Genomic DNA, 21525 nt, shown 5'->3' with positions numbered 1-21525 from the left:
TCCAGTTAGTCCAGCTGTTAATGAGTAAAAATAAAACAACTAATATTTACTCCACCAGTTTGAGGCTGAATTACATATTTATATTTTATTAATGGGACAAAAATATTAACAACTTTACACAAAGTTTCAAATCGTCACCTTCCTAAAATAATGTTGTTTTTTTGTTGTTGTTGTTTTTTTTACCAAAAATGATTTATGCAAAAATAAAAAAGAGTCACCACTTCTTTTTTGTTAAAGGATTAATTATACACAAATAAAACAATAAAATCTCTTTTGGCAAGAAATCGACAGGTCTTTGTTTTAGGAAGGTGACGATATGTTTCTACTGTCAAACAGGAACAAAACACTGCCCCCATCTGTTCACACTGTGTATTGCAGCACCGATGGGACTTCATGTGCGGTTGGAGGGAAACCTGAGAGCAGTTTGTGGTTAAAGACAGAAGCCAAGCAGCAGCAGGAAGAGCTTCAGGGACACACACCGTCCTGCAGCGGCAGGCGGCTTCCGGCCGGCATCCCGCTGAACCCGCTCAGACCGTCTCGGCCCAGAAAATCTCCAAACACGTCCCTGAAGGGATCTCCTCCGACCTGCGTGCTCTCCTCCACCCGGACCTCCCGCTTGGTCTCTCCAGCTCGGGTCTTGCTGATCTCAGTGCGCTCGGTGCGGGTGTAGGTGTGGCTGCTGCGAGTGAAGGTCCGGGTCAGACGCTCCTGAGCGGAAACCATCTGAAACCAGTTTCCTGCAGCCGGCAGGCAGGAAGGAGGAGGACAGGAGCAAGAAGGAGATGAAGGTGAGGAAGCAGGAGGCAGGAAGGGCAGAGGAAAAGGAGTGGAGCAGAAGATGAAGACAAACTCTACCTGGTATTTTCAGGTTGAGGTCACAGGTGCTGCCCACGGTGGCGATGGAGGGGGCCTGCCGCCTCCTGGTGATGCTTTCCTTCACTCGGCCTTCGCCAAATATTTTAACAGTGAACGGACTTCCTGTTTGGAAACACCAACAATGTTAAACTAAACCGAGTCAGAATCTGCAGATTTAATCAGTTTAGAAACCAACAGATCCTCGTTGGTTTTTGGGTTCATGCATATTTGTGAGTATTGTTGTGCCACATCAGTATGTTGCAAATTTTCTGCAAAAATGATTAATAACTATAGGTTTAAGTGATAGTAACTCCCACCTGCAGGTGGCAGTATTTCTGTCTCAGTCTGACTTTAAGTCAGGTTATCATCCACAATTGGTGAGGAACGAAAAACAAAACGTTTAATAAAAATGTATTAATGAGTAAAAAATATCACAAAATTCCTTGCAAATATTTCTAAACCAGCATCACAGAAACAGGATGAGTAAGTTAAGTATAATCTGTGTTTTCAGATTCTGCCTGTAGGAGGCAGTGGTGCTCTACATGTTCGCTTCTCTAATTTTCACCAGGCTTTTTGTCTGATCCGATGCGTTTAAAGGTTGTAACAGCACCTAGTGCTCCACAAACCGTTCCTGGTGTTTGCTCCGCCTCTTCCTGTTTCCCAGCATGCATGTCAGGAGGCAGAGCAGCAGCTTCTGGCTTTACCTGGAACATGCTGGTCAGCAAACTTGATGTTGATGATGTAGTTCCCAGGTTCCGTAGGGCAGTAGGTCACCTTACACGTCCCGTCGTCCACATCCTCACAGTTAATATCCACTTTGCTCGGACCCTCGATGGACAGGCCCAGACCGCCATAACCTTCCAAACAAAACAGACTGTCAGAACCGAAACCCTGACCCAGACACTGAGCAGGCGGTATGCATTCTCACCGGCATTCCTAGTGTCCACGATGAACTCTGCAACCTCGAAGGTGTGTCCCTCCACCAGGCCCTGGCCGTAAACCTTCACCCTGCTGGCGTCGCCGATCTCTGACTGACCCACCATGATCTTAAACGGGCTGTTAGTCACATGCTTCCCACTTTTCTTCACGCTCACCACATGTTCACCCACTTCCTTCGGGGTGAAGGAGATTCCTGCATGAACGACAGATCAGACATCACTTCCTGTGACATGTTGAGAAATGCACAAGGTTTCTGTCCCATTTTGTCCCAAATCAAATCTATCAAGACGTTTCAGGAACTTTCTTTGCTCAACAGTGAGGAAACCAATTGTTGAAAATGCCAGTAAAGCTTCTTAGGTCGGGCTCTGAACCCAGGTGAGACCTGGACAGGTACCAATGTGTCTGTTGGGGAGCCTCTTCAGGAGACACGGCTCTTCGTGGCCAGACGGCGCTCTGATGGTTGCCATCAGGCTGCTCAGGTCCGTCTCTGTGATCTTTAAGGAAACGTCTGATGCGGTGCCAACGTTGAGCTGCGACGTCCTCATGGCGTCGTCTCCTGAAGAGGAAACATGAAGGAGTGAACAGTGAACCGGCCCGGTTGGCAAGAAGTCGGTTTATTCTCTTAGCACGGTCCAGACTCAGACTGATTTGATTTGTTCCCTGTGGAGTTTCCGTACCGGTGATCTTTGCCATAAACGGGCTTCCCGGGATATTTTTGTCATCAAACTTGACGATGATGCTGTAGTCTCCGGGCGCGGTGGGCAGGTAGGACACCGTGCACGTCCCGTCTTTGTTGTCTGTGCAGCTGATCTCTGCTTTTGACGGACCTTCAACAGCCAGGGACAAACCTCCTGCAGAGAGGCAGAGGACGCACCATGACGACGTTCACCTGCTTCACGTTCAGCTTCCTGTTGACTGAAACATAGAAAACCTGCTTCCTGCTGCCGATACCTTCTCCGGCGTCTTTGGTGACGATGGTGAAGGTGGCAGGCCGGTTCACCGCACCGTGGCTCAGGCCGGCGCCGAACGCCGTCACATGACCGCTGTTGATGGCGTCAACGTAGAACTGCAGTGGACTTCCTGAAACACACAGGAGGGAAGCAGTTTTACAGAAGGTTCTGGTTCTGCTGGAGGTTCTGGTTCCACAGAGTTGAACTTAGCTCCTTCCTCCTACAGCATAAGTCTTGTGTTTAAGTGCTGTTGTACCAGGAGGCATGAACCCAAACGGCCCGTCCCACTGAGAGGAGAACCAGAACCTGGAGTGTTTGTGGTATGAACTGGTTTTCCTTCTGACCCGTTTAGCTGATCTCAGAGAGGATCAATGGTTGCAGGTAACAGTGAAACATGGTTCAGTGAGTGCAACCGGAGCAGGGAACATCCCGGTTCTGGGAGTCAGAACAGTGAACTCAAACAGGTCCAAGTGGACTGGAACGTCTGGCAGCAGTTACCTGGGATGTGGCTTCCGTCGTATCTGATGTCCATCTCATGCAGGCCACGCTCAGTCGGCGAGTATTTCACCATCACCGTCCCGTCCTTGTTGTCAGCGATGTTTGGCCGAGCTGTTCGACCCGACGGCATTCGGACCTCGCCTGCGGGAAACACCAACCGGGTTTTAACTCATTACAGCGACGGAGACGTTTCATGAAGTCATGAAGTGTGAGGAATGGATGCGGTGTGTGTCGTACCTGAGATCTCTCCTGTCTGCACGGTGAAGGGAATAACCAGGCTGAAGGGACGCAGCACTGGCTCCATCCCAGCCGCAGCGCTGATTGGATCGTCTGTTGCCTAAACCGGAGCAGAGGGGAGGTGTGTCACTGGTAGCATACAGGGAGCTTTGGGAACGGGTCCAGAAACAAATGGGAGGAAAATGAGTGGCTGGAAGAGCCAGCGGTCCATCACAGCTGGTTCTGACCCAGCAGGACCAAACCGTGAAGAGATGAAATGAACTTAAAGCGAAGCTTTGGTTATTTCAGCCCAGTAGGTTTTCATGCAGCAGCTGGCAGAGGATGGATCAGGGAATCTGGGTTGTTATTGACAACCCAGATTCCCGGTCTGTCAGTGACTCTGTCACTGACAGACCGACTCTGTCAGTGACAGAGTCGGTCTGCAGCAGCAGATTAACGGCAGCGCTGATACCCAGTGAGGGGAGAAGCCTGCGTAGGGCGAGTAGGGCTGCTGCGACTGAACCTTGTCACATGGTTCCTCGATTATTGGCACGGTTTCACTCGCCTGACGAGAACAAGATGCAACAGTTAGAGCAAACGCAACAGTTAGCTGAAGGCAAACACCTAAATAACTCAGGCTGAACTCAGCAGGTTCAGTCAGTCGGGGGCTGATTACTCAGATTATCCACTGGAGACGGAGAAAACAGATCATATTAAACAGGAACTAGTTTATTTTCATCAATGTATCATTAATTAAACTTCCAGGAAAAAATGTCTGAAGTTTCCACTGAAACTTGGGTTCCCAGACTAACCTAAATCAGGACTAACCAGAAAACAACCCCAACAAGACTAAACCTAACCAAACCAAAACTCAACCTAAACCAGGAATAAATCCAACCCAACAGAAACTAGGACTCAACCCAACCCAAACCAAACCAAACCCCAGCCAGTCTGCAGTTTCTACTCACCTCCACGTGGAAGGGGCTGTTGGGAATCTGCTCCCCCCCGAACCGGATAGTGATGATGTACTGGCCGGGTTCTGGAGCCGTGTAATAAATATCAAATGTCCCGTCGGCGTTCTCCACCACGTCCACATCCAGCTCCGCTCCGTCTGGCGTCGACACCTTGCAGGTGACTTTACCTTTCCCAGCATTCTTTGCGTCTACGGTGATGACCGTTTCCTCTCCAATCTGGATAGTTGGACCAAGACCTGAACCTGATGAGGAGAGCAGGGTGTCGTTGCCTGATACCAGCTAACCAACTGGGACCTGTGGGAACTGGGTTCTGGTTTTCAATCATGCATGAGTCTAATTCATTTCTTTAGCATTTTCATTTCTTTTCTGGAACTTGTGTTCATCAAGAAAGGAACTTTCCAAGATGAGCAACTCTGCATCCTAAACATGCTTTTTATTTCTCATCCTAAACACTCGGGTTCTTTGTCTGAAAGAGGATCATTGACTCATAACCTGCTTGTCACACCTGGTTACCAATTGGACGGAGGTGGCTTGTTGGTTTGGTTTTAATACTGTAAGAAAAATTGAGGATTTGACGTCAAGTCCTGCCAAGACCACAGCTGAAGGAAAAACTAGACCTACAATCAAACTCTGCATGTGAGCCAGAGGTGGGAAAGCTGCCTTCACCAGGTCCTTCCCAGAGACAGTCTGGATCTGTGTCTGAATCCAGAGAGACGTTCAGAGGACCTGAAGAATCCAGGCTGGGTGGATGACCAACTGATCTTCTCTGGTTCCAAGATCTCAACAGGTTGGTTTGAACTTTGAAGGCGCGAAAACAAGACATTTGCTCCACATTAACTTGTTTGTAAGTGAATCTGCTTTGAGACCAGTCATCTGACCTGGGTCTCTGTGAACCAAGTCAGATTCTAATTCGGCCGGTAACAGCTGACAGAATCTGGGTTTTATCAGGTGGACCTTCTGGAGACGCAGCTTGGTTGACCGAGCAGCTGAAAGTTTTCTCTCAAAGGTGCGTTCAAGGCCTCTGCCACCAACTAGATGTTTTAAAAAGACGATTTTGATGTTTTTTCCTTCTGGATTTGAGAAAATCTACATCTCTACATGGTGATACCTGTAATACCTCCGCTCCACCAGCAGGCGGTGCAGCTGTAGCTAACACAGTTCGACAAAGACAAAGAGACACAGATGTGGGAAGAAAACAGAGAAAAGACTGCTGTTGCCATGGTTCCCATCCATAAAGTGGATCTAAAACATAAATATGATTCTTTTCACACTAAGCAGCAGGAAAATTGGAGGAACTCAGAGAACATTTATTCTCAGTTCCTTTGAGTCTTTGTTGTTCATTTGGTTTTGATGAGGCAGAAAAATAAAGAATGCAAACATTTAAAAAGCTGCAGCAGGAATTTAATTCCTGCAGGTTCTCCTGCAGTACTCTCAGTGAAACATCAGCAGTTTGTAGGAACTCACCCAGTCCGTGTCCTCCAATGGAAACTGAAAGGAAACAACACAGTCAGCAAGGCTGAATTTGATTGGTGATGTGAGCAGCGGTGGGCGGAGCCTGACCTGTGACCAAACACTTGCTGGCGTCCCCGGTGGGCACGGCGTGGATCCTGTAGGGCGAGTACGGGATCTCGTCCCCTCCGTACTTGATGGTGATGGTGTAGCGTCCCGTTATGTCCGGTACATAGGACACCGTGTAAGTCCCGTCCCGGTTGTCCCGGATGTTGGCCTTCTTGGGTTTTCCCTCCGGGTCCTGGTTCGACACGGACAGGAAGTTAGTGGACAGAACGGTTTCATCACTGGTCTCGGACCATCAGCCACTGGGAACAGCACTCTGATTGGCTGCTGGACTTTGGTAGAACAAAGCTTCAGGAACATCTCATTTTCAGACAAGGACATTTACACACAGAGCCTCCAAAAGTATTCACTCCTTCATCCTAAGGGTGTGAATACCTTATAGGAGTTGTGGTTGGAGTGAAGCATGAATGTCTGCCTTGCTTTACTCAAGCAGCTGCTGTGGTTCTCTTTCTCTCTGCTCTGAGTCAAACCAACCTGTTCCCCTCCTGGCCTGTGGGGGCGCTGCACCAAGAACCACTGAAGGAAACGACACAAAAACCTCTGAAGACGCTGAGAGCAACTTCCTTCTTCACCAGATGGAAACAAGATGGAGGCGTCCGATTTTAGCAGTTGGAGGATTTCTCTTTAGTCTCTGGCTGAAGACCAGGAGCCATTTCTGCTGCTAGCGCTTGGCTAGCATGCTAGCTTTGGTTGTATTTACCCAGAATGCACTGCGCCGTAGTCCACTTCCTCCTTTTGAAGCGGTCTCCGGTCCGCTTGGTGTTCACATATGCATTCAAACCAAACCAGAGTTCACTTCAAACGAACCCAGACCGAGGTTTGGAGGACCAGAGGTCAAAGGTCAACTAGCATTCACACCTCACCAACCGAATCAGACTCTCTAGGAGTTGGATTAAAGCTTACACACACATGGCTGATGTGAACACACTCTACACTGAGGTCCAGTGGTTACTGAAGCCTGATTGGCTGCTGATGGTCTGAGGTCAGTGCTGTTGGGTCTACGGAGAACCAGAGGTTAGTCTGGCTGTTAGCTCAACCCACAAACTGGATGGAGTCAGTCCACATGTAGACCACAGAGGGGTGGGGGTGAGGTGGGGGGTGAAGCATGACACACATCAGAACCAGTTCTAAATCTGGTGGAACCTGTAACTGGATTGGCCCAAACACACCTGGGAGAGTCAGAGAATTAAATGTGTAATGTTTGCTGCTAGTTTCATAACTGGTTCCTGTAGTAAGTTTTTCTGCTGTGGCACTTTGAACTACCTTGTTGCTGAAATGTCTGATATTAAAACTAGCTGTCTAATACTGAACCTGTCATGATCCAGTTAAACCTGGAAGATCCTGATGTGTTGTAGGAAACAACCGGAGCACCTAAAGCAAGCGGCTCTGTGGCGAAGCAGTGAACGGCGATGAAGTGGAGGTAGCGAGGGAGGAGGAGGAGGGAAGGGTGAGGATGAAGGTGAGATGGGGTGAAGAGGTCATGGCCTTACGCAGCCTCTCCTCAGAATACTGAAGGGGATGGTTTTCTTTACTATGTGGGACTGCCACACCCTCCTGCCCCAGTCCTCCACAAACAGCGAGACCTCGCGCCTGCACCCGTCTGGGTCCTGCAGCACCAGCAGCCGGGCCGGGTCGGGTCGGGATTAGGAGACAGATAACAGAGCATGGTGAGGCTACACTTCCATCACCTGCCTCACCAGACGGTTATGTTTTGCTGAAACCAGAGTCCTACTGGTTTCCCACACTGCAGATCAATGGCAGAGACGGTTCTGAAAAAACTTGGCAGCCTGCTAGACTCACCAGGATCTGGACGGTGAGCAGTCCTTCTCCAGCGTCCCTGGCGTCGATGGTGAACTCCACGGGCAGACTGGCCGGGACCCCGGAGGCGTTCAGGCCCGGACCGCTGGCCCGGACCTTGCTGGCGTCATGAGCCGGGAGGGTCTTGATCTTAAAGGGACTGAGTTGAGACGGGTTGACGGGTCACAGCTGGTTCTGGAAGTCTAACCTGCTCAGCATTCTGCTCGGGACAAACCTCCGAGGGACCTCCTGGTCGGCGTATTTCACGCACACCGTGTATGGCCCGTCGCTGGCCGGGGTATAGTTAACCGCGTGGGTACCGTCCCCGTTGTCTGTGACACTGAGCGGCTCGGCCACACCTGGGGACAGAACGAGTTCCACCAATCAGCTCCAGGTAGCAACTTACTGGGCCTCATCAGAACCAACAGCACCAAGATGGAGCGAATCAGGGAAGGAAAACCTGTTTCAGTGACCAGAGGACCCTCATGACGCTGACGTGTCAAACTGGTTCCTCCTGCTGTGCTCAATAAAGTTACAGCTAATGAATTTACCATTCATTAGCACAGCTACGCAGTCGGAAATTAACAGTAATAATTCTTATCTAGTCTGACAAAAAATGAGGATTCACTTTTGTTAGTCATATTTTCACCATGCTATGTTTTGCTAGCAAGCTAAATATTTAGTGAAAAGCTAAGTACCAAAATAAAAGCTGGGCAGTAGCAGAGATGCATCAGTTCTCAGGATTTACATAGATTTTCTCAAGACCCAGCTTTTATTTTTATAGTCTGCTTCCACCTATTGGCAAGTGAATTAGCATATTAGCTAAAAAGTTTGTTCTAAGCTAGCTAAATATGTAGTTTATAAACTAAATATTTAGCTAGCTCAGAGCTAACTATTTATTTTGTAAACTAAATATGTAGTTATCTCAAAACTAAATATAAATCTAAATAGCTAGCTCGCTCATTTAGGTTTTATTTGTTCAGTGAGACGTGGGGGAATGAAAACCCGCCTGATTGTAAAGACGTGTCCTTGGCTGACCGTCTCACCTGCAGGTCCGTAGATCTGGACTTCCAGAGGAGCCATTCCCGCCTTGCTGCTGTCCACCGTGAAGGTCTGAGGAACATGAGCGCGGACTCCTCCTCCCAATCCAGGACCAGAACACCTCACCTTACTGGGATCGACCACCTGCCGGACCGGGACACGAAACGGGCTTCCTGGAGAGAATCAGAAGGACGTTTAGCCGTTCCCTGGGAGGAAGCCACCCAGCTGGGCTGACCTCTGACCTGGGATAGAGAGGCCTCCAAAGGAGATGTTGACGTCGTATTCTCCGGGAGTGAACGGGATGTAGTCAACACTGCAGCTGCCGTCCTTGTTGTCTTGACAGGACATCTTTGCCTCTGAGGGACCTTCAATGGCCAGACCCAGTCCTCCAGTGCCGGCGCCCCTTAAAATGGGATACAGGGAATTCAGGCCAAACGGTCCCGTTCCTGTGGGTTCTGGGAGGTTCTGGACAGCAGAACATGGTTACCTGGTTTCAACAGTGAAGCTGTTTGATTTGTTCACTAGACCTTCCTCCAGCCCAGGACCGAAGGCTCGGACCCGACTGGGGTCGCAGCCCTCGGTGACTGACACCCTGAAGGGACTCTTTGGGACGGAGACATCGTCCAGGAGAACCTCAATAAGGTGCAAACCTGGAAACACAGACATTAGTTCCAGCTGAGCAGCAGAAACCAAACGGTCAGTGAAGCGTCATGAATCCACAGCACTGAGGAACAATGAAGTAATGATGAAGAAATGACGGAACGATGGAGGAACAATGGAACTATGGAGGAACGACGAAAGAATGATGGAGGAAAGACAAAGGAACAACGGAGGAACGATTGAGCAACGATGAAGGCCCTTCAGATTTAAAAAAGTGTGGTGGGCCCAGTGCATCTTGGGACATCATGGTAAATGTTCAGCAGCAGTCTGATTACTCTGAGGTTTCTAATGAAGATAGAAAAAGCTCTTTAAAAGCCTTTCCAGGACGCATCAGGGTTTGGAACCAGCAACCTTTCAGTTCACTGTGTGTTTCTGCCTGGCTGGAAATAAACACCAAGTATTTGCGTCCCATGATGCACTGGGCCCCAGCATGTTACTTTGAGTGGAAAGCACGCAGAGCGTCTGCAGCTATTAATACCAGCAGCTCCCTGCTCTCCCTCTGGGGCTTCATTTACCCTGAAGATCAGCAGGAGAGCTCAAGAACCAGAACCAAAACCAGAACCATGTCCTTCCCTGCTGCTCTGGCAGCACAGAATCAACTCAGGCTTTCTGAGCTCTTCAGTTGCAAGGTGGAGAGGAAACAGCAGCAGATCTTCTCTGGTAGACCAACCGCAGCTGAAACGCTCACCGTCTTCGTAAGGCGTGTACTCCACTCTGCAGGTCCCGTCTGCCTGATCAGAGACGTAGGCGTCCGTGTTGGCGCCGGACGGGTTGGACACCTGGACCTTAACGTGGCTTCCTCCGGCCTTGTAGAGCGACTGGGTGTCGACCATGAAATGGGTGGTGACCTCCCTCAGGACGCCTGCAGGGAAAAACACAGTCAGGCTGGAGGACAAGGAGAGTGAGGAGGTCCAGAACATCTGGAGGAGGAGCGACCCAAAACAGTCAACAGACCAAAGCAACAGGAAGATTCTGGAAAACGGCAACGAGATCCCAGAACAAGGTCCAGAACCACCAGACACCAGACCACCAGGACCAACAGAACCACCAGACACCAGACCACCAGGACCAACAGAACCACCAGACACCAGACCACCAACCCACCTGAATCATTCTTTCATAGTAAATATTTCATTGTCTGGTTAAACTGAGTTTTTCTCCATCTTTCTGTTTTTTCAGGATTATTTTTGCAAACATTTAATCAAATCAAGAATAAATCAGTGTAAATAATAAACAGTGAAAGTAAAGACCTGGAGAACTTTAAAAGTGCTGCTGAATTTCTGGATCCAGTTCGGATCATTTACTGGCCTGCAACTGAAACCAGGTCATTCTGGATCCAGAACCTCATTGGAAACACTGAGCTCAGAACAGCAGAGAGCAAAACACTTACAAGGCAGGACGGGTTTGGTTTAGTTCTGAGCCATAAAATAAAAGGAACTGACAATAAAGATAATAAAAAGGCTTTAAAATTTAACCAGCGATAATAAGTGAGGCGACATTGGGTCAGCGCTGCTTCACCAAGACGGAGAACAGATTTCAGTCTGAGTTCATATGGTCAGCTCACAAACATTCATTATTTATTCATTATGAAAAACGATTGGTTCGTTGTTTTAATTTGTTCTGTCAGTTTGGGCTGAACTAGACTTTTAATTTGAAATTCCATTTTGATTCTCCAAACTGTCTAAAGGTTCAGTGAAGAAACAAGAAGCGCGTCGATTAGCTGTATTTAGTCCAGTCCTCAGCTTCTAGATGCATCTCTGCTCCAAAATGTCTGAATTCCCTCACAGCGATCATTCAGCTCTGCAATTGGCTGCTGGAGCGGTTTACCTGGTCCAGGTGTGTTTGAGCAGAGATGCATGTAAAAGTTGCAGGATGGCTGAGGACTGGACTTGGTGACCCAGTTTTAGGATAAACCCAGTAGAAACCTTCCACTCAGGTTTATTTCACCACAATATTTATTCTCCCAGTGGATTTTGGCTTCATTACAGATTAAATCACCTCTTTGAATCTAAAATGAATGATGTAAAGCTGTTCACCTCTTGGCTCCACTCCGGGTCCGTACACCTTCACCCCGCTGGTGTCCACAGCCGGATCCACCTGCAGGCGGACTGGGAACGTTGGCACCGTGTGTCCTCCATACTTGATGGTGATGGAGTACATGCCCGGGCTCGGAGGCGTGTAGGTGATGGAGTACGTCCCGTCGCCGTGGTTCTGAACACAAACCTCCGCCTTGGATCCGCTGTCCGACACGATCTCGATGGTGAGCTCGGCCTCGCCGGCCGCAGAGCAGTCCACTGTGAAGGACCCGGCCTCATTGACCTTTCCCCGCTCCAGGCCGGGGCCACTGGCTATCACCTTGCTGGGGTCGAAGGCGGCCTGGACCGCGGCCTTGAAGGGCGAACCGGGGACGTGCTGCTCTGCAAACAGGATGTTGATGGTGTATTCTCCGAGCTCAGTGGGCAGGTAGGACACAGAGCACGATCCGTCTCCGTTGTCCTGGCATTCAATCTTGGCCTCACATGGACCTTCCACCGTCAGACCCAGACCGCCGGTTCCTGCTCCCTTCGTGTCGATGGCAAACGGAGCCGGTTTGCCCACCAGGCCACCCTGAAGGCCGGGACCGTAGGCTCGGACCTGGAGGTCAACACGCACAGGAGGAGGCAGTGAATAATGGACCAAATGGATGATTTTAGCTTCATAAACTTAGAGTACTCCCAGAGTAAACTGGGATTAGAAGAACCACTCAGGAGAAAAGTTGGACCAGGTCAGAGTCCCTGAGACTTGTCCACATGTAGCCAGATCTTTAGAAACCATTTTCTGTGCCACATCGTTAAAAAATATATCATACACACGGGATGGGCTTCAGAAACGAGTTCATTCTCATGAATCAGCCCCACAGACTTGTTTTAAACCTGCCACACCCATAGGGGGCAGTGTAGCAAAGCTAAAATCTGTCAGCCAATCAGATTGCTCCAAAACAACCAGCACTTCCCGTTAGGAATCAAACATGGCGCCAGAAGGCTCATTGATGCCAGAATATTAGAATATAAAGTTATTAAATAACTAGATGATGTTGACAGGAATCATGTCTGTCTGTTGCAGAATGTGATGGAACCTAAATCTCCAAACACTCATATCTCCACTTCAGTCAGTCTTTAGAAATCATCATTTTTAGTGATATTAAACAGAGTTTTTGTGTCAATGAAAGACTAAAATGAAATCGGCTACATGTGGACCTCAGGCAGTTGCGACAATCATCTTCACCCTGGATCAACAGGAAAATGGATTTCACTCAGAGCTACTGAGGTTTTGTTGGGATCCAAAGGAGTTCCCTGGATCCTAGAAAGGTTTATCTATTCCCAGACTGAGACTGATTGATTGATTCCTGACCTGGAGACGAGGCTCCTCCAGTGGAAACGTGACAGTGTTTCCTCACCTTTGAAGGGTCCGGAGGCATGACACCCTCCACAGTGAAGGGACTTCCGGGGACGGGGTTCCCATCGTAGCTGATGTCCACTCTGTATGGCCCTTCCTCCGTTGGGATGTACTTCACAGTGTGAACCTCATTGGCTGTCCCTGACTCCAGCTTGCTGGGGATTGGATGATGCGATGGAGAGGTGATCTTCACGTCCAGCTTGCCCTGACCGCCGGCACCTCGAGTCGTGACAGAGAAGTCCTGATCCACGCCAACGTCCACCTCTGCGGTTTGGACAGAGGCAGTAGGATGAGCTTTACTGTCCTTCATCTGCTTCCTGTTGGCAGCCGATTGCCGACATACTTACTGTTGTTGAAACCCTGAACTTTGACCTTGCTGAGGTCCAGAGGGGGGGCCACGGTGATGCTGAACGGGCTTCTGGGGATGGGGTCTCCTCCGTGGCAGACGGTGATGGACATGTTCCCCTGAGAGACACGGACTGTAGTTATCCATCGGTCGGCCTGAACTCCACCCTGACGACTGGGCGGGGCGTTACCTGCTGCACCGCCGTGTAGCGGACCGTGTACGAGTAGTCGTGGTTGTCAATGATCTCAAAGTCCCGGACAGCTTCGCCTTTAGCGGCGCCAATAAAATGGACCTCTGGTTTGGCTTTGCCGGCTCCCTTGGTGTAGATGGTGAAGTGTGTGGGCTTCCCAACCTCCACACCTGCTCAGGTAGCAACACATGCAGCATCACTGAGCTTCAGCTCTCACCATGCACAGACATCTTTGCTCCGGGGTTCAGCTCCTATGAAACAGACTCACCGGTTCTGTTCAGTCCCGGTCCCTCGGCTCTAACTTTAGCGGCATCGTGAGAAGGCTCCACCTTTATTCTGAAAGGGCTGATGGGAATTTCCTGTTTGAACATTCATTAGAGACATTAGCTTGGTTGAACCCAACAGGTCTGCAGAGGTGATTCACCTCCTGGGCTCTCACCTGATCCGCAAACAGAACCATGATGGTGTACTGACCCGGCCCCGGAGGCATGTACTTCACTGTGAACGTGTCGTTGTCGTTTTTGATGATGTCGAAGTCAATGTCCGCCTCCGCTGGTCCGACCACCCCGGGAGCGCACTTGATCCCGATGCTGACGTCACCTAGCAGGAAAAAACAGACTGTTGGTGGCGTTCAGGATTTAGATCACTCCAGTTAATCTGAATGTCTTCTGGCTTCACAATAAGATGGGAGAAGGAAGTACAGATTAACCTCGAAGATCAGAGTCTGAAATGGACAAAGATCTGAAACACCCAAAGGTTTTCTTGTGCACATCTTGGATCAATGAGCAGAAACTTCCTGGAAAATCAGCATTCCCTTGACAACTTTTCCAGATAATTCAGCCAGACATTATAAGGCTCTGCACATGTTGGAGACCGGAGGAATGGCATGAACTAGGCGGGATTTTGGACCGTGTCTCACCTTGTCCAGCCTCACTGCAGTCCACTGTGAAGTATGTCGGCTCGTTGGCCTTCAGGCCTGTCTTCTCCACACCTGGACCATAGACTTTCACGTTCTCTGGATGGCTGCCTTCTCCTATTATCACCTAATCACCAACATTTGGACCAGAAACATTCTTTTCATTCTCAACTTTTATCTCAGGCCACAGCAGAGACTTAAAGAGAGCTTCAGGACTGCTGTAAGCTGTAAGCGGCTAGCTACCCTGAAGGGGCTACAGGGAACGTTGACTTCGCCCCAGGTGATGATGATGGTATGTTTGATGGGTTTGGTGGGAATGTAGACACAGAAGTAGGTGCAGTCGCCATTGTCAGTGATCTGGATGTCGATGGGGAAGCCGTCTGCATCCTGGTGAGGAACCCACAGATTGAATCGTTTCTCTTCCACGGCGATGACAAGATGGCGGCCAGTTCAGGAAGGTTTTGGTTCTCACCTGAGCGTAGAGCCTCAGCTCTCCTCTGCTGGATCCGCTGGTGTCGATGGTGAAGTTGGCTGGCTTGTTAACGATGCAGCCCAGAGGCTCCAGTCCAGGGCCGTAGCATCTCACCTGAGGAGCAGAGGCAAAGCTCTTGTTTACTTAGAAACAGCTGAGGACCCTTGGAACCAGGGAGGTTCTGCTCAGACCTTGTCAGGAAACACATCGAGAGCCGCAGGGAGGATGTGAGCCATGAAGGGACTGTCCTTGATGTCCTCATCATCACATATGACATGGACGGCGTAGTCGCCCGGCTCAGTGGGCCAGTACCGGACGTCACACGACCCGTCGCCTTTATCGTCACACTCAATCTTAGCCTGTGAGGGTCCCTCGATGGAGAAACCTGCACACAGTCAGTCACAATTTTTGTTCTCAGGAAGGGGAACAGATGTGTGTTTGATACTGTAAAGTTCAGCTGCCACTCTATGCTGATGACATTATGCTCTGTTAGGAATAAAAACTAGTTCATCCTAATGAATTATTATATTCTTCACCAGTTTGCAGTGTTAATATTTTAGTCAGTGTTCTGTCAGGTTGGATCAGATGTGCCTGGAGGGTTGCTCTGACTCAGGATGAAGACATGCAGATGCAGAAGATCCCGTACTGACAGAGCTTGCTCAGTAGGCAGCTGGTGGTAGCAGCAAACGATGTGGTTCAACAAACACCAACAGGAAATGGTGATGAAGAATCAGGAGCTGCTTCCTGTTGTCACACTCGATTTTAGCCTGAGAGGGCTACAATCTGCTGTGTGAGCCTGATGACGATATCTTGGCCAGTTAACGGTTAAACGTCAAGGTGACGTTTAAAGCATGGAGAGGAAGCAGCAGCTTCAGGACCGCAGAGAGCTTAGCAACGGATCGTCAGACTGAAAAGTTTTGGTGTTCTCCGGGTTTGAACTGGACGACGTACCAAGAGTTCCCACTTCAGTACCGATGGCCTCCACCACAAAGTCTGCGCTCTTCCCCACCATGCCGGTCTCCAGGCCCGGGCCCCAGGCCCTCACCTTCTGAGGCCCCGCCTCTGCGCTGACGTGGACCTCAAACGGGCTGAGGACGCAAACAGATGCGGAAACGTCAGGGTCGATGCTCCTCCTGTAGGCCCCCAGGGCACCGTACTGGGCCCTCTGCAGCACAACATGAAGTCTATCATCCTCACCTGCGGGGGACGCTGTGTCCTCCCCATGTGATTGTAATGATGTACTTCCCTGCCATGACGGGGTAATAGTTACATTCATAAACGCCGTTTTCCATTGCCATCACCTTCACCGGTTCCTCTAGGCCTTCTGGGGAGGAAACACAGAAAACTCACCGCCAGGGGAATAAATCAGCTGACAAATAGAAACTCATTAAAAATGTAAAATACTGTAAATGTGAAAAACTGAATAGACACCAGTTCATAATTATTTATAATAACTCTTCCAATAATCTGGTTTAATCTGAGGTGTTCCTTACTGGGGCCCTCCACAGCGACCTTCAGCTCCCCGCCGCCGCCTCCCTTAGTGTACACTTTGAAGTCGGCCACTTCCTTCACCCTCAGGCCCTTCTGCTGCAAACCCCGACCCGACGCTCTGCAGGCGTTCGGGTTGCAGGCTGTCAGAACCATAGGGAGACATGTTCAGGTACTGGTTAGACTGGGACAGTAACGCAGACCAGTGCCTCTCTCCATCCACACAGGAAGCAGCGGTTTAATGGAGCTGAAGCCAAAACAAAGAGAGCAAATGGTTCTGGAAACGTTTTAAAGATCCGAAATGTTACAATGACAGAACCAGCAGGAAGCGTTAAATCCTGAAGCCTGGAGACAGTTAGCGGTTAGTGGTTAGCAGTTAGCGGTTAGCAGCTAGCGTAAATCTAGAGGAGAGGAGAGAACCAGCTGCGTGATGATCATGATGAATGTTTGGTCATTTGTAGCAAAAGATGAATCTGCAGGTAAAAATCCTTCAAACATCAACATGAGAAAAGCTGAACATCAATACAGAGCAGGATTGATCAATTATTGATGAACTGATTAATAACTGGACAGTAAAAGGTGATTAATAGCAGATTTACAGAATGTGAAGCAGGAGAAGCTAACACTGCCAGCAGATGAGTTTTGATCGAACAAATTTACAGATAAAAAGATTTTTTATAGTTAACGGTTAATCGGTTGTTAAATTAGTTGATGATTATTTCAATAATTGATTCATCCGATTAATCGTTCAGTTCTTCAAATAAAGTTAAAGTCAGTTTTAAATCTTCTGATTTTGATAAATGTTTGTTAGAAGGAGCTGAAACAGCAGAAGTTTTTGTTATTGAACTGACTGAATTGTGAAAATCAGATATTTTATATCTGATGTTCTATATCATCATAATATTTTATTTTACGACCAGCTTCAGATTTGATCCAGAGTTTCTAATGACCAGCAGCTCATCTAAGATCACATCTTAAACTCATCCAGGCTCCCGTTTCCTCCATTCATTTAATTTTAGGTTAGCATGCAGTTAGTTTTATACATAAAGATTTGGTTGCATACATTATTTTGCTTGCATAATGATGAATTACGTAAATAAAGACAATTAACCAGAGAATATAGAGACCCACAGGAAATTAAGCAAACCATTAATCTGAACAATTCAGGTTTAATAATTATATTTTTTTGAAGTTGTTATAGTTCTGGTTATTAACTCAGACAATATTAACATGGAAACATGAGATTGAGCCCAGAATGTGAATAATTAGGAACCATTCCCTGCAGAAGTGGAGAATAGAAAGGAATGAACATGTAAAGCGGCCATCCACAGCCCCAGGGGGCGCTACATTCACTCTGTTCCTTAGAGAAAGAAGAGGCAGCTCAGGAGGAAGCAGCACATGCTGTGAGGAACCTTCCCAGCGCCAACAGCCAGAGCCAGAACCAGAACCAGAACCAGAACCAGAACCAGAACCAGTCACCCCCCCTCCTCCCCTTTACTAACTTGGTCGCCTGGGTTTTGGCGGCGTGGGTGGGGGGGCTCTCCTGCTCTTTTCTGAGGGTGGGGTACGTATGGACTGGGGTACAATCTGCACCGCAGGGTCAGGAGGAGGGGCGCTCTGCGAAACTGGAGGAGGGAACAACAGGCAGGATGAGGACAGGAACCTCCAGACCTGTAGGTGGCAGCACCACCGCACTGGAAGAACTGCAACAGTCACTGGAACCTCATATTAAAGGTCCAATTCTGACAAGCAAACATTTAGTCACAGTGAAATATTTGGAGCTTCATGCAGCAGGAAGACGCCTTGGTTCCTATTGCTGCTACTTAGCATTGAGAGGCTAAACTCACCAGTGACGTCATCATATAATGATAAGATAATTTATATTGGTATTTTCACCCTGTGGTTTGTACTATAAAGTATTTATTTTTCATTTAGCTTAACCAATTTTTTTTCTTCTAAATCGTGGAATTTTGCATTTTCCCATTCAAATGCTCAGAAGTGCAGCAGGTGAGGCAGCAGGAAGCTGAGCCTCACCTGGGATTGATCAACCTCTGGCTAACTGCACTGACTGCCATTCTATGCTCCTCCTGTCTGTATGTTGCCAATAAAATGGTTAAACATTTAATATATGAACTAATTTTCCATTAATTAACTTATGTATATAATGTACAGTGTTTGTTGTCACCAACTGTGTGTGTAACGTGTTTCCTGTGCTGAGCAGCGATCAGAAACCAGAGAACAGATTGGAGGTGAGGCAGGCAGTTCTCTGGCCTCATGGCAGGGGGCGCTCATGATCCAGACATTGAGACTCCACAGCTGCAGAGTAAGAGACAGAAACAGCGAGCTAGCCATACAGTAAAGTGCAGCGATATACACTGCTCAAAAAAATAAAGGGAACACTTAAACAACACAATATAACTCCAAGTAAATCAAACTTCTGTGAAATCAAACTGTCCACTTAGGAAGCAACACTGATTGACAATCAATTTCACCTGCTGTTGTGCAAATGGAGACAACAGGTGGAAATTATTGGCAATTAGCAAGACACACTCAATAAAGGAGTGGTTCTGCAGTTGGGACCACAGACCACTTCTCAGTACCTATGCTGTCTGGCTGATGTTTTGGTCAGTTTTGAATGTTGGTGGTGCTTTCACACTCGTGGTAGCATGAGACGGACTCCACAACCCACACAAGTGGCTCAGGTAGTGCAGCTCATCCAGGATGGCACATCAATGCGAGCTGTGGCAAGAAGGTTTGCTGTGTCTGTCAGCGTAGTGTCCAGAGGCTGGAGGCGCTACCAGGAGACAGGCCAGTACACCAGGAGACATGGAGGAGGCCGTAGGAGGGCAACAACCCAGCAGCAGGACCGCTACCTCCGCCTTTGTGCAAGAGGAACAGGAGGAGCACTGCCAGAGCCCTGCAAAATGACCTCCAGCAGGCCGCAAATGTACATGTGTCTGCACAAACGGTTAGAAACCGACTCCATGAGGATGGTATGAGGGCCCGACGTCCACAGATGGGGGTTGTGCTCACAGCCCAACACCGTGCAGGACTCTTGGCATTTGCCAGAGAACACCAGGATTGGCAAATTCGCCACTGGCGCCTTGTGCTCTTCACAGATGAAAGCAGGTTCACACTGAGCACATGTGACAGAGGTGACAGAGTCTGGAGACGCCGTGGAGAGCGGTCTGCTGCCTGCAACATCCTTCAGCATGACCGGTTTGGCAGTGGGTCAGTAATGGTGTGGGGTGGCATTTCTTTGGAGGGCCGCACAGCCCTCCATGTGCTCACCAGAGGTAGCCTGGCTGCCATTAGGTACCTAGATGAGATCCTCAGACCCCTTGTGAGACCATATGCTGGTGCGGTTGGCCCTGGGTTCCTCCTATGCAGGACAATGCTAGACCTCATGTGGCTGGAGTGTGTCAGCAGTTCCGGCATGATGAAGGCATTGAAGCTATGGACTGGCCAGCCCGTTCCCCAGACCTGAATCCCATTGAGCACATCTGGGACATCATGTCTCGCTCCATCCACTAATGTCACGTTGCACCACAGACTGTCCAGGAGTTGGCGGATGCTTTAGTCCAGGTCTGGGAGGAGATCCCTCAGGAGACCATCCGCCACCTCATCAGGAGCATGCCCAGGCGTTGTAGGGAGGTCATACAGGCACGTGGAGGCCACACACAATACTGAGCCTCATTTTGACTTGTTTTAAGGACATTACATTAAAGTTGGATCAGCGTGTAGTGTTATTTCACTTTAATTTTGTGTGTGGCTCCAAATCCAGGCCTCCATTGGTTAATACATTTGATTTCCATTGATGATTTTTTTGTGATTTTGTTGTCAGCACATTCAACTTTGTACAGAACAAAGTATTCAATGAGAATATTTCTTTCATTCAGATCTAGGATGTGTTATTTGAGTGTTCCCTTTATTTTTTTGAGCAGTGTAGTTATAGTTTTCTCCCCTCTTCCAACGTCAACATGGATGACTACATTTCTACACTTAAAGTTTAAACAGTTTTCTAAACTGGATTTTCAATCGAAGCAAGAAATAATAACTAAAGGAAGACTGAAAAGGTTTGCTGCAAACTAGGAGACTGAAAGACTGGCTTTGTGGATGTCCTGCTAGAAACGTTTTTCATCCTTCCTCCTTTTCTCAACTTGTGTGGATTACAGACTTGGCTTTGGATGAACTGATATTTTTGTGCAGAATGAGCGGCGCAAGGACTTCATTTATAAGTAAAGGTAAGACGGCAATAACATTTTTTTTGTTTAATTTATTAATAAAATGCGTTTTGTGGGCTACAGTTTGTATGTGAAGAATGCAGAAAAGAAACTTGACCCACAAACTGCTGTTAGCTTAGCTAATAGCAGCGCTACCACAGCGTCATTTATTAATAATCGCAAAAATAAACATTAAGCCTAAAACAGTACTACTATAACAGACTAGATGTTTTGTTTTTTATGTGGGAAATATTTGAGTTTTTTTTGGTGTTGAATCCTGAAATATAGTGACGTTGTTGTCAGTTGCTATGGCAACGAGTCCGCGCTTAGAGAGAGAGAACGAAGTGGTTTGGAGTTTTGCTATGTTTCTGTGGAGCATAGCACGAAATTAATAATACCTACATTTCCAAGTTTTAATGAATTAACAGAATTATTCTACCGCAGCAGCGCCGTTATCTGTGGACGGCATGTAAAAGAAAAGTCTTTTTGCCTCCAGCGCGAAATGTGAACAATAACATGCAGCCGGTCTACATTTGAAAATCTAATTATGATTAGGTCAGCGTCTTATCAGCTATAAACCTCACCGCACGTCACTGAAACTCCCCCAGAAGCTCCTGATGCTAAACTCCATCTCATGTTTTCATGTTGACCCCAGAGGAAGAACGTAGCCGCAAAGATGGCCGCCGCCTCTGGATGGACTATCAAGTTGTTGAGAGGGACAGTCCGGTCAGCAGACCAAGGAAGCTGATAAGACGCTAACAGCAACGGCCTTTAGTGAAGCACCGACTGCAGCTTCTGACCCGGTTCTGTTGGGATGTTGGACCAGGAGCAGTGTGTTGTGATATGATGCGTTCACTGACTCAGACTGCTTTCATCACTTCATTATTATCATTTTGTTTAGATTTACCGTCTGTCTTCTTCTGCTGCTGCTGCTGAATTCTGATGCAGGT

At 48.3% G+C, this 21525-nt stretch overlaps 1 protein-coding gene across 9 annotated transcripts in view; it reads right to left on the bottom strand.

Moving 5' to 3' along the window:
• LOC102231807 (filamin-C) overlaps positions 1 to 21525 on the bottom strand; it is a 40729-nt gene that overhangs the window by 10065 nt on the left and 9139 nt on the right. For 2 of the 9 annotated variants that reach the window (XM_023350305.1, XM_023350306.1), the window contains exons 9-42: positions 17855 to 17977; positions 16358 to 16495; positions 16062 to 16188; positions 15816 to 15952; positions 15056 to 15249; positions 14865 to 14978; positions 14636 to 14779; positions 14396 to 14519; positions 13916 to 14076; positions 13745 to 13835; positions 13477 to 13646; positions 13288 to 13405; positions 12942 to 13204; positions 11542 to 12139; positions 10194 to 10367; positions 9333 to 9495; positions 9088 to 9248; positions 8851 to 9018; positions 8040 to 8163; positions 7808 to 7964; positions 7498 to 7614; positions 5993 to 6182; positions 5897 to 5920; positions 4427 to 4674; positions 3931 to 4023; positions 3480 to 3579; positions 3243 to 3383; positions 2746 to 2874; positions 2472 to 2645; positions 2189 to 2350; positions 1784 to 1987; positions 1560 to 1712; positions 856 to 978; positions 480 to 737 (exon numbers count right to left, since the gene is read on the bottom strand). In XM_023350305.1, the coding sequence (XP_023206073.1) occupies positions 480 to 737; positions 856 to 978; positions 1560 to 1712; positions 1784 to 1987; positions 2189 to 2350; positions 2472 to 2645; positions 2746 to 2874; positions 3243 to 3383; positions 3480 to 3579; positions 3931 to 4023; positions 4427 to 4674; positions 5897 to 5920; positions 5993 to 6182; positions 7498 to 7614; positions 7808 to 7964; positions 8040 to 8163; positions 8851 to 9018; positions 9088 to 9248; positions 9333 to 9495; positions 10194 to 10367; positions 11542 to 12139; positions 12942 to 13204; positions 13288 to 13405; positions 13477 to 13646; positions 13745 to 13835; positions 13916 to 14076; positions 14396 to 14519; positions 14636 to 14779; positions 14865 to 14978; positions 15056 to 15249; positions 15816 to 15952; positions 16062 to 16188; positions 16358 to 16495; positions 17855 to 17977 (5565 nt within the window). The remainder of the gene's footprint in view (positions 1 to 479; positions 738 to 855; positions 979 to 1559; positions 1713 to 1783; positions 1988 to 2188; positions 2351 to 2471; positions 2646 to 2745; positions 2875 to 3242; positions 3384 to 3479; positions 3580 to 3930; positions 4024 to 4426; positions 4675 to 5896; positions 5921 to 5992; positions 6183 to 7497; positions 7615 to 7807; positions 7965 to 8039; positions 8164 to 8850; positions 9019 to 9087; positions 9249 to 9332; positions 9496 to 10193; positions 10368 to 11541; positions 12140 to 12941; positions 13205 to 13287; positions 13406 to 13476; positions 13647 to 13744; positions 13836 to 13915; positions 14077 to 14395; positions 14520 to 14635; positions 14780 to 14864; positions 14979 to 15055; positions 15250 to 15815; positions 15953 to 16061; positions 16189 to 16357; positions 16496 to 17854; positions 17978 to 21525) is intronic. The other 7 variants (XM_023350311.1, XM_005812681.2, XM_023350312.1 and 4 more) reach the window with 6 other exon arrangements.

Source organism: Xiphophorus maculatus, chromosome 17, assembly GCF_002775205.1.
Source record: "Xiphophorus maculatus strain JP 163 A chromosome 17, X_maculatus-5.0-male, whole genome shotgun sequence".
Lineage (NCBI taxonomy): Eukaryota > Metazoa > Chordata > Actinopteri > Cyprinodontiformes > Poeciliidae > Xiphophorus > Xiphophorus maculatus.
The sequence above is the reverse complement of the archived record's forward strand: the minus strand, read 5'-3'. Positions and strand labels throughout refer to the sequence as shown.